The sequence below is a fragment of the Penaeus vannamei genome, chromosome 17 (assembly GCF_042767895.1).
Source record: "Penaeus vannamei isolate JL-2024 chromosome 17, ASM4276789v1, whole genome shotgun sequence".
NCBI lineage: Eukaryota > Metazoa > Arthropoda > Malacostraca > Decapoda > Penaeidae > Penaeus > Penaeus vannamei.
In genome coordinates, this window is record NC_091565.1 from 2,313,059 (window position 1) to 2,325,558 (window position 12,500).

Genomic DNA, 12,500 nt, shown 5'->3' on the forward strand with positions numbered 1-12,500 from the left:
TTTGTGTGCGTGTGTGTGTGTGTGTGTGTGTGTGTAGAAAGAAGGAGAGAGAGAGAGAGAGAGAGAGAGAGAGAGAGAGAGAGAGAGAGAGAGAGAGAGAGAGAGAGAGAGAGAGAGAGAGAGAGAGAGAGAGAGAGAGAGAGAAGGAAAAATGTCAAGAGAAGCAGAGAAAAAAAGGAGAAAGAAAACAAGAAAAGAGGAAGAGGCGTGTGTAGCCGAGTAGATGGTCGGAAAGAAGGGAGAGGAAGAGGAGAAGGAAGGGGAAAGGAAGAGGGGGTAGGTGGAGAGGAAAAAAGAAGGGAAAAAGAGGAGTTGGAGAGGGATTGAGAGGAAGGGGGAGGAAGGAGAGAAAAAAGAGGGAAGGGGTGGAGAGAAAGAGAAGGAAGATGGGGATGGGAAGAGAGAAAATGAAAAAGAAAGAGGGAGGGAGGTGAACAGGGGGAAGGATGGAGAGCGAGAGGAACTAGGGAAAGGAGGGAGGGGAAGAGTAGGAGAGAGGGAGACAAACAGGGAGGGAGAAGCAGCAAGGTTAAAATGAAAAACAGGAATATAGAAAAGGGGGAATGAAGCAGAGAGGGAGGAGAATGGGAGATGGGGCTATGGGGAGTTTAGGGAAATAGAAAGGGGGTAGAAGAGGGGTGGGGTGAGAGGGTGGGGGTTGCTTGTTATGTACGTGCGTGTGTCTTATCTCTCTCGCATGTGTGTGTGTGGGGGGGGGGGGTGCGGGGGGGGTTTTATATGTTTTGGAGTGTATTTAATTCCTCATGATTTTATTTCATGCATTATTGTGAAACCTTATCATCATTATTGTTGTTTCATCATTATCATTCTGTATATTAATATCACTAATATTATTGTTGTTGTCATTATTGATATCATTATTATTATCATTATTATTATAATCAATATTATTATTATTGTAATTATTATCAGTTATTTTAATCAATATTATTATTATTGTAATTATTATCATTGTTATTATTATAATCATTGTCATCATTACAATTATTATCATTGGTATTATCATCATCTATACTCTATATCGTCCTTTTCCTACATTCCAGATTTATCCGAACTATATTTTCCTTCCATTCTTTCATTCTCTTCCTCTTCCTTGTCGTCTTTTGTCATTCTTTCCATTACCCTTTCTCTATTCTTTCCCTTAATGTCTCCATTCTTTACTCTTTCCTTCCGACTGGCAGCCAATTCTTTCCGTCTTTCTAACCTTTGGAATTACTTCTTCTTATTTTCCTTCTTCTTCTTCTTTCTCTTCTTGGATTTTTTTTAATCTTTTCTTTCTATTTTTTTTTTAATATTTTTTTCGTTTTTTGTCTTTATTTTTTTGTTTTTCTCTTGGATTTTTTATTTATTTTTTTATATTCTTTCTAATCTTTAAAATTCCTTTTTTCGATTTTTTTATTTTTTTTTATTTTTTCTATTTCTTGGATTATTTTCTTGATTCTTTTTTGTTTTTTTCTTCTTTTCTTTCCTTTCTTTATTTTTCTCCTTTTTTTCTAACCTTTTAATTTACTTTTGATTTGATTTGATTTGATTTGATTTCTTCTCTTTTCTCTGTCTCCCTTTTTGGATTCTTTTCTTGTTTTTTTCTCCATTCTCTTTCTTTGCTTTTTTCTGTTTTATTTGTTCATTTCTTTGTGTTCCTCGACTTCGATTATTTTGCTCTCTTTTCTCTTCTTCCTCCACTATTTTCTTTGATTTTCTTTTCTTCTCTAATTCATTTTTTCTCTTATTCTTCCGTTCTTTTTCTTTATTTTTCTCTTTACTTTTCCACTCTTTCTCTCTGCTCTCTCTCTCTCTCTCTCTCTCTCTCTCTCTCTCTCTCTCTCTCTCTCTCTCTCTCTCTCTCTTTATTCCATTTCTCTTCCTCCCATTCTTTTCAAAATGATGTTTGCTCTCCGCCATTCACACCTTTTTATCAGTTTTTGCACTATTTCTTTCCCCTTCCTCGCCTCTCTGTTATCACCATTTCCCTCTCTTCTCCTTCTCCTTCTCTCTCTCTCTTCTTACCACCTTTCCCTACCTTTTTGCTCTCTCTTATTCTCTTGTCTCCCTTAAATCTTCCCTTCCCTAAATTTTCATTTTCTTAGTCTATTCTCCTTGCTTCTTTTCCTTACCCTCTCTTGCTTCCCCGTTCTTCTCCTCCTCTTTCCCTCCTTCTTCCTCTCCTTTTCCCCTTCTTTCTCTCCTCTTCCTTCCTTCTTTCTCTCTTCTTCCTTCTTCTTTCTGTCTTCTTTCTCCTCCTTTCTCTCCTTTCCCTTCCCCCTTCTTTCTGTCTTCTTCCACATCATTCTCATTCACTCTCTCCTACCCTCCATCTCCTCCTCATTCCCATTATCATATTCCCTCCTATATTTTCATTCTTTCCTCATCTCTTCCCCGTTCTTCCTCTCTTCTTCCACATCTTCCGCCCTCTCCCCTTCCACATCTTTCTCACCCTTCCTCCAATCCACATTTTCTTCATATTCTCGTCTTCCACATTTTCCTTACATTCTCCTCTTCCACACCCTCCCCCTCTCCCCTTCCACACCTTCCTCCCCCTCTCCCCTTCCCACACCCCTCCCCCACTCTCCCCTTCCACACCCCTCCCCTCTCCCCTTCCACACCTCCCCCTCTCCACCCCCTTCTCCCCCGCCTCTCCACCACCCCTGTCTGACGCCCCCCTTCTCTCCCCCGCCTTCTCCACCACCCTCCGTCTGATGCCACCCCTTTCTCTCTCCTCTCCCCCGCCTCCACCACCCCCTCTCCCCCGCCTCCTCCACTCCCCCGTCTGACGCCCCCTCTTCTCTCCCCGCCTCTCCACCACCTCCGTCTGACGCCACCCCTTTCTCTCCTCTCTCCCCGCCTCTCTCTCCACCACCCCTCTCCACCCCCCTCCCCCGCCTCTCCAGTCCCCCCGTCTGACGCCGCCCCCTTTCTCTCCTCTCCCCCGCCTCTAAACCACCCCCGCCTCTCCACCACCCCCCTCTCCCCCGCCTCTCCCCTTCCACACACCCCCTCCCCACCCCCCTCTCCCCCGCCTCTCACCCTTCTCTCCACCACCCCCGTCTGACGCCGCCCCCTTTCTCTCCTCTCGCAGGTACAACGTTCCCTTCGGCGGGGGTCTTCCTGCGCCCGTGTTACCCGTCAGGAACAACCTCCGCCGCCCTGGGCCCGGCCGGGTGGGGGGGTCCTCCAGCAGTGCGGGGAGGGGGGGTCAAGGCTCCCCCCACTGCTCCTGGAGGTGCACCGCCATCATCTTCATCACGATCGCCGTCGTGTTGGGCGCCATCCTCATCTACATCGCAGGTAATGTGCGAGGAGGAATTTTTTCTTGTTTTTTTATTTATTTCTTGATTGTTTTTTTTCCTTCTGTTTCTATATTTCTTGGATTTTTCTTCAGGTTTTTGATTTCTTAATTGTTTTTTTCTTCAGTTTCTTTATTTCTTAGTCGGTTTTTTTTCTTTTGTTTCTGCTTTATTTCTTAGTCGGGTTTTTTCTTGTTTCTTTATTTCTTAATTGGGTTTTTTCTTGTTTCTTTATTTCTTAGTCGGGTTTTTCTTGTTTTTTATTTATTTCTTGATTGTTTTATTTTATTCTGTTTCTTTATTTCTTAATCGGATTTTTCTTCTGTTTTTTATTTATTTCTTAATCGGATTTTTCTCCCGTTTCTTAATTATTTCTTAATCGGATTTTTCTTCTGTTTCTTTATTTCTTAATCGTATTTTCCTTGTCTTCTTTATTTCTTAATCGTATTTTCCTTCTGTGTCTTCTTTACTTCTTTCTCTGGTGTGTTGTTGGGCATTTTGTATATAATGTGATCTTGTTTTACTTGACTGGTGTAGCAGGAGGGAGATAGCAGAGGGGTTTGTCTCGCTTCACAACACTCGGTATTGTGATGAACAGTGATGGTGTTATAGATTATTGGGAGAGTGATAAAGATGAAAAATTCAAATCAAAACCAAGTCGGAGTTAGAGAGAGAGAGAGAGAGAGAGGGAGGGAGGGAGGGAGGGAGGGAGGGAGGGAGGGAGGGAGGGAGGGAGGGAGGGAGGGAGGGAGGGAGGGAGAGAGAGAGAGAGAGAGAGAGAGAGAGAGAGAGAGAGAGAGAGAGAGAGAGAGAGAGAGAGAGAGAGAGAGAGAGAGAGAGAGAGAGAGAGAGACAGGCACAGACACACATAGAGAGAGACAGAGACACAGAGACAGAGACACAGAGAGATGGAGACACACACAGACACAGAGAGAGAGAGAGACAGACACAGAGAGACAGACAGACGGAGAAGAAAAAACCGATGGCATCAGAAACACTCAGCAAATTCCCCGAGGGCAATTTTGTTCAGCACTGCCCCCTGGTTCGCGTTGCTGGAATACTGATTTAACCTACCATCGTTCTGTAAAAAAAAAAAAGAAAAATGAAAAAAAAAAGGGGGGGGGGATATAGAAAGAAACCAGAGGGACGGAAATAGGGAAAGAAAATAAGAGAATGAGAGAGAGGGAGGGAGGGAGGGAGGAAGGGAGGGAGAGAGAGAGAGAGAGAGAGAGAGAGAGAGAGAGAGAGAGAGAGAGGGAGGAGGGAGGGAGGGAGGGAGGGAGGGAGGGAGGGAGGGAGGAGAGAGAGAGAGAGAGAGAGAGAGAGAGAGAGAGAGAGAGAGAGAGAGAGAGAGAGAGAGAGAGAGAGAGAGAGAGGGAGGGAGGGAGGGAGGGAGGGAGGAGGGAGGAGGGAGGGAGGGAGAGAGGGAGAGAGGGAGAGAGAGAGAGAGAGAGAGAGAGAGAGAGAGAGAGAGAGAGAGAGAGAGAGAGAGAGAGAGAGAGAGAGAGAGAGAGAGAGAGAGAGAGAGAGAGAGAGAGAGAGAGAGAGAGAGAGAGAGAGAGAGAGAGAGAGAGAGAGAGAGAGAGAGAGAGAGAGAGAGAGAGAGGGAGAAAGAGAAAGAGAAAGAGAAAGAGAAAGAGAGAGAGAGAGAGAGAGAGAGAAAGAAAAAGAAGGAGGTAAATTTTAAAAAGTCGAAAGGAAAATATAGACTCGCGAATCCTCTCGACTTCATCAAATATTAGTATTTGTTCCCTCCTCTACGTATATATTTACTTATTTATGCAAATATACGGATCAGAGCAGAGGTATGCAAGCGCTCATTGTCTGCAAATCGTGAAATAGATCAGTATTTCAGTAAATTTCTGCACAGGGAAATATGATTTTAGATAAAGTGAAGCACTGTTCATGTATTTTTTTTTTTTTTTTTTTTTTTATGGCTTGACGTACAATATCCACATGGACAGACCGAGGAAAACATAGACACAGGTAGATATGCTATCGCCGTTTTAAAATCAAAAGCTCTTGTTTCCGCTGAATTGTTTTTGTTTATCTTTTGCAGTGAAATCCTTAGTAATTATGATTTTGATGTGACGCTAAAGGCAATGGCGTTGTTTTGCCGTGCGTTTGGTATCTATTAATGTTTTCTATCAAACCGTTGGTGAAACTTCCGTAGTAATTTAGACAGCAAGAGAGAGAGGAGGGACACTCAGTATGGTAATATCGCATAATGTGAAATTAATAACACTTGTATCAGAATTGATGTGCTAATTATTCTCGCGTCGTAATAGAAATTCGCATAATAGCGCCCTATATTAGAGGCAAAAGCCCTCGAAATAGGGCGAAACACGTGATCAGATTTCTTGCCAAATACCTTTTCGCTTTTCGAGAAATGGTTTCCGATGTGCCTCTTCGCCTCCTTTCCGTTAGTCACTTGTTTTTTTACTGGAATTTCGTTAATTTAAGCCCCTATTGCAGGTTTCTGGTCGAATGTACTAAGAATTATAACCGAAGCAATGGCACGATTTTGGTTTTTTTTTCTTCTCTTCTCGGACTAAGAGAAATCAAACAGCAGGAAATTAGAGATATAATTATCCTGTCCCTTTGATCTGCAGCCTCCTCTCTCATCCGAAGCCGATGGACGGGAGAGAGAGATAGGCTTGGAACCGGTCATTGGCGGACATAGTGAAATATGGCAGGGCCTCCCCGTAGAGTTGAGCTATTTATCTCTTAGAGGTGGTGGTGTCTGAGTGTCTATTACGGGCCGGGTAAAAGGATCAAAGTGGCTGCGGCGGCGTCCTTTTGGATCTGACGGAGAGCGGGATCTGCAGGGATTGGAGTCGCGAATAAAAGGGGAAATAAGCGGTTGCAGGAGCCAGCCGTCCAATGGGTAGTAAAATGCGGTGAGCGGATGCGTAGACGGCGCTCGCCGTGCTTATGCCAAGTATGGGATCAAACACCACAACCACGCATATCGCACCAACGCACACATAATATTAATATTATTATTATTGTTATTATTACTATTAATATTAATATATATTATTATTATTATTATTGATATTATTATTATTACACATAATATTGCACATGTATTGTAATATTGTATGGTGTATATATATTAACAGTGATATATACATATTATATATATATGCATATATATATATATATATATATATATATATATATATATATATATATGTATGTATGTGTGTGTGTATGTGTGTGTGTGTGTGTGTACATACACATATACACATAAATATACACATACATACATATTTATATATGTGTGTGTATATATATGTGTGTGTGTGTGTGTGTGTGTGTGCGTGCGTGTGTGTGTGTGCGTGTGTGTGTGTGTGTGTGTGTGTGTGTGTGTGTGTGTGTGTGTGTGTGTGTGTGTGTGTGTGTGTGTGTGTGTGTGTGTGTGAAAGAGAACCCCTAGGAGGAGGCAGCGACCCCGCCCGCCATGCCAGCGAAACGACTCTGTCTGCAGGGGCGTGCGTGCGGATTCCCGATCGCGGTTCTCCATTTCTGCGGATCTCGAAGTCGCCGATGAGAGCTGTCATTTATATTATACTTTCTTATTTTTCCTCTTTTTTTTTTCTTACGTGAGATTCAACAGAAACTGCAGCTTCGGGTTAGGAAGAGCATCATAACTCCCTTTTAACTTTGTGTTTCACGTTGGGGGAAAAAAAAAAGAAAAGAAAAAAAAAACAGATTCCAAATACTTCAAAATTGGATTTTTTTTCCCTTCGTTCCGCGGAAGCGCCTCGGGTAATTGAAGAATTTTTGTTTTTGCAAATAAGTGGGGAAAGTTTTTCGCTTTTTTCTCTTTTCTTTTTTCTCTCTTTCTCTTTTTTTTTTTCTCTCTCTCTTTCTTTTTTTTTTCAAATTCAAGTTTACATGCTCGGAGTATGCATAAGATCCTTAGTATTCTGTGGCGTTCTGTTGAGGTTTATTTAAGGTAGGTATCGTGTTGGGAGTCATTGCGAATTTGAGATTATATATATATATATTTTTTTGTTTTTTATTCTGTCCTCCTCCTCATCTCTCTATCTATCTATCTATCTATCTATCTATCTATCTGTATATCACTCTCTCTCTCTCTCTCTCACTCTCTCTCTCTCTCTCTCTCTCTCTCTCACTCTCTTTCTCTCTCTCTCTCTCTCTCTCTCTCTCTCTCTCTCTCTCTCTCTCTCTCTCTCTCTCTCTCTCTCTCTCTCTCTCTCTCTCTCTCTCTCCATCTTTCTGTCTCCCTCCCTCCTCGTGTTTTTTTTTCCTCTATTTTACAATATATCAAGTAACACTTTATGCATCATGGATTTTTTTTATTTTTTCCATTTTTTTTGCTTTTCGTCTTTTTCCTCTGTGTTTCCGCTTGCATTTTGTATTCCGATTTCATCTGTCTGGTCGAAGATTACCTGGTACTCAGTTTCCTAATTCTGGGATTTATTCTATCTCTCACTCTCCTTCCCTTATTCTCTCTCCCTTTCCCCTTTCCCCTTTCCCTCTCCCTCTCCCTTTCTCTTTCCCCTTTCCCTCTCCCTTTCTCTTTCCCCTTTCCCTCTCCCTTGTTTCTTATCATCCCTGCCCATACTCCTCTACCCAAAGTCTTCTTCCTTTTCCTCCCCTCTTCGAATCTTCCTCCCTTCCTCCCCACTTCCCCCTCTTTGCCTTCTTTCCCATCTTTCTCCCCTCTTCGCTTCGTCCCTTCCCTTCCTCTCTTCGCTTCTTCCCCCTCTCCCTTCCTCCCCTCTTCGCCTCTTCGCCTCTTCCCCTCTTCCTCCCCTCTTCGCTTCTTTCCCCTCTCCCCTCCCTTCCTCTCCTCTTCGCATCTTCCCCCTCTCCCCTCCCTTCCTCTCCTCTTCGCATCTTCCCCCTCCTCCTCCCCTCTTCGCCTCTTCCCCTCTTCCTCCCTTCCTCCCCTTCCTCCCCTCTTCGCTTCGTCCCCCTCTCCCTTCCTCCCCTCTTCGCCTCTCCCCCCCCCCCTTCTCCGCTGGTGTTTACCCGGCGAATATTGTGCCTGGTGCAGGAGAAGGCCCAAAGCATTCATAGTCTGCTCTTGTTGACACATTTGATGGTGATATTGGCATAGATAGTTGGGTGAATGGCAGGCGGAGAGACAAATAGATGGGCTGTTAGGCGGATGAATAATTAGAATTAGAAAGGGAGAGAGAGAGAGAGGGAGGGAGGGAGGAGAGAGTGGGGGAGGGATGGGTAAGGAGAGAGGGGGGGAGGGGGAGTGGGAGAGGGTAAGAGGGAAAAAGAGAGAGGGAGAGAAGGTGGGAGGGAAAGAGAGAGATAAAGAGAGAGAGAGAGAGAGAGAAAGAGAAGCGAAAGAGAAAGAAAGAGAAGCGAAAGAGAAAAAAAAATCACACACACCTGCATCCCAAAACACAAAGAACACACAAACAAATACACAAACAGTGACCCTCTCTTTCACTCTTCTTCTTTTTCTTCCTCTTCTTCGTCTCTTTTTCTGTCTTTCTTTCTGTCTTTCTTTCTGTCTTTCTTTTTTTGCGTATAATTCGAAATATCCCCCCCAGAAAGGATGCGTGGAATTCCTTCCCAAAACTAAATTAATTACATTCTTGAATAAGAGGTGAGGCTGCGGCTTGCCAATCAAAAAGCTACTTTATATGCAAAGGGTAAATTGCTCTATCCAAGCCGTACGTGGCGGTTTCTGGGCGTTTCTCTGTCTCTCTCTCTCTCTCTCTTTTTTTTTTTTTTTTTTTTTTTTCTTTTTTGAAGTAACAATATCATTCGCGTTTCTCTTTCTTATTAAAAGGGAATTGAATGAGGGGGTGTGTGGGTGGGGTGGGAGGGAGGGAGTGGGGGGAGAGGGAGAGGGAGGGAAGGGAGGGTGGTAGGGAGTGGTAGGGAAGGGGGAGGGAGGGAAGGAGGGAAGGGGTGAGGGAGGGCGGGAGTGGGAGGGAGGGAGGTAGGGAAGGGGGGTGTTTATTGATCTTGTTTTTTTGTGAGATTGGAAGTGTGTTTGTGTGTTTGTTGAGCTTGTTTTATTCAGTGTTGTCCCCCTTGTCGCTGCGCCTTGGTGGGAAAAATAGAGTTTCTTTCTTTAAAAACACCGGTCCTTTATTTTTTATTCTTATTTTATTTATTTATTTGTTTATTTATTATCATTTTTATTTTATTTTTTATTTATTATCATTTTTATTTTATTTTTTATTTATTATCATTTCTATTTTATTTTTTATTTATTATTATTTTTATTTTATTTTTTATTTATTTTTTGTTTTATCTCTTTTTTGTGTTCTTGTGAGTTTCTGTTGCGTGGAAACTCTCATAATACCTTGTAGCATTCTTGTATTCTTATGTCTCTTTTGTGTCGATATTATCTCAAAATACCTCACAGTATTCTTGTATTCTTATAAGTTTCTTGTGTGGATATTATCTCAAAATACCTTACAGTATTCTTGTATTCTTGTAAGTTTCTTGTGTCGATATCATCTCAAAATACCTTACAATATTCTTGTAGTCTTGTAAGTTTCTTGTGTCGATATTATCTCAAAATACCTTACAGTATTCTTGTATTCTTATAAGTTTCTTGTGTCGATATTATCTCAAAATACCTTACAGTATTCTTGTATTCTTGTAAGTTTCTGTAGCGAGGAAACTCTCTCATAATACCTTGCAGTATTCTTGTATTCTTATGTCTCTTTTGTGTCGATATTATTTCAAAATACCTTACAGTATTCTTGTAAGTTTCTTGTGTGGATATTATCTCAAAATACCTTACAATATTCTTGTATTCTTATATCTCTTTTGTGTCGATATTATCTCAAAATACCTCACAATATTCTTGTATTCTTGTAAGTTTCTTTAGCGAGGAAACTCTCTCGAAATACCCCGCTGTGTTCTCGTATTCTCGCGCCTTTCTCGCCGCCATCGTGATTATCAGTATTCCACGTCCATGATTACGATTACTTACTGCCTTTTCCGCCTCGTACAGCAGCGGGAGAGTCGGCGTCTGGCGAGTCCGTAACCTCACTCTCTCATCCCCCCGTCAAGAAGTTAAACCGTTAAGACTTAATTATTCTTTTTATCTCCCACGGTAAGCAAGGAACTCTCCCTCTCGCGTTGCCCCGATCCCACATCAACACAGCGGCCCTCGGGGAGACAAAACTACTGCTTCCAACTTGTTGTATATTCCCTTTGAGGGCCCGGGGTCGATAAGCCTTCTCGCTCTCGCTCTCGCTCGCTCGCTCGCTCTTTCGCTCGTTCGCTCGTTCTCTCGTTCTTATTCTCTGTCTTTTTCTTTCTCTTTCGCTGTCTCTTTCGCTTTCGGTCTCGCTTTCTCTTTCGTTCTCTCTGTCTCTGTCTCTTTCGGTCTCTCTTTCTCTGTCTCTTTCGGTCTCTCTCTCTCTCCTCTCTCTCTCTCTCTCTCTCTCTCTCTCTCTCTCTCTCTCTCTCTCTCTCTCTCTCTCTCTCTCTCTCTCTCTCTCTCTCTCTCTCTCTCTTTCTCCCTCTCCCTCTCCCTCTCCCACTCCCACTCCCTCTCCCTCTCCCTCTCCCTCTCCCTCTCCCTCTCCCTCTCCCTCTCCCTCTCCCTCTCTCCCTCTCTCCCTCCCTCTCCATCTATCTCTATCTCCTTCCATCCATCCATCTTGCTCTGCCTGCCTATCCTTCTGAATACTCGACCGACGGACCGAGTGGGAATCGTGAAGGAATATTCGTGGGAGGAAACGAAGGGAGTTGAAGGAAGGGGAAGGAGAGACAAAAGGGAAGAGGAGGAGAGGAATAGGAAGGGGGAAAGATGGAAGGGGAAGAGGAGGAGAGGAATAGGAATGGGGAAGATGAGGAGAGGAATAGGAATGGGGAAGATGAGGAGAGGAATAGGAATGGGGAAGATGGAAGGGGAAGAGGAGGAGAGGAATAGGAATGGGGAAGAGGAGGAGAGGAATAGGAAGGGGGAAGATGAGGAGAGGAATAGGAATGGGGAAGAGGAGGAGAGGAATAGGAATGGGGAAGATGGAAGGGGAGGAGAAAGGAGAGAAAAGGGGAGATAAGTATGATAAGCAAGGGTTTAAGGGGGTATAGGAGAGGAGGGAGAGAAAGAGGTAGGAAGGGAGGAATAGGAAGGGCAAAGATGAAAGAAGGAGAAGAGAGGGAGAGAAAATGAGGAATAAGTTTGGTAAGCAAGGGTCGAGATTGAAATAGGGACAAGGAAGTGAAGGATAAAAGATGCAGGAATAGAGGAATAGAAAAGATGAAAGAAGGAAAGTAGAAGGGAGAAAGAAAATTAAGAAGGGGGTCATAAGGACAAAGTAGGCAAGGATAGGTGTCTGTAAGAAGGATAGAGAAAGAGAGGATGGACGGTGCAAGCAGAAGGGAGATAGGGGAGGGGGGAGAGTGGGAGAAGGGAAGGGGTCAGAGAAAAGCGATGATAGGAGACCCTTACATAAGCAGGTGAAATGGAGACATGTACGCGCCCTTTGCTTGGCCTTGTGGGGGGGGGGGTGATGTGCAGCCTAAGAGGGGGTGATGTTTGCAGCCTAAGAGGGGGGTGATGTGCAGCCTTAAGTGGGGGGTGATGTAGCCTAAGAGGGGGATGATGGGGGGCAGCCTAAGAGGGGGGGATGTGCAGCCTAAAAGGAGGGGGGGATGATGTGCAGCCTAAGAGGGGGGTGATGTCCAGCCTAAGAGGGGGGGGGTGATGCAGCCTAAGGGGGGGGGGTGATGTACAGCCTAAGGGGGGGGGATGTGCAGCCAAGGGCGGGTGATGTGCAGCCCAAGGGAGGGGGTGATGTGCAGCCTAAGAGGGGGGGATATGTCAGCCTAAGAGGGGGTGGATGTGCAGCCTAAGGGGGGATGATGTAGCCTTTAAGGGAGAAGGAGAGGAGGGGGGTGATGTCATGGAGCTCCGGTGGCTGACTAAGGGAGTTGGATGTTGGTTAGATACTGAAAATTAACCGGAGGGAAGAGTAGGAGGGAAGTCGGGAGGTAGGGAGAGGAAGAAGAAGAGGAAGAGTAAGAGTAAGTGGGAGAGAGCGAGAGAGAGAGAGAGAGAGAGAGAGAGAGAGAAAGAGAAAGAGAAAGAGAAAGAGAAAGAGCGAGAAAGAGAGAGAGAGAGAAAGTGAGACGCACGCACAGAGAGAAACCCCAAATACCCTGTTCATTGGTTGAGGAGACTTTGTCTATTATATGTAACTTTGTTGAATGTAGAATAAAATGGCC

At 44.0% G+C, this 12,500-nt stretch overlaps 1 protein-coding gene across 1 annotated transcript in view; it reads left to right on the forward strand.

Moving 5' to 3' along the window:
- LOC138864584 (uncharacterized) overlaps positions 1–12,500 on the forward strand; it is a gene marked incomplete at its 5' end in the record, with an annotated part of 52,221 nt that overhangs the window by 12,500 nt on the left and 27,221 nt on the right. The window contains 1 exon segment of the mRNA XM_070132385.1: positions 3,098–3,356. Coding sequence (XP_069988486.1) covers positions 3,098–3,356 — 259 coding nt within the window.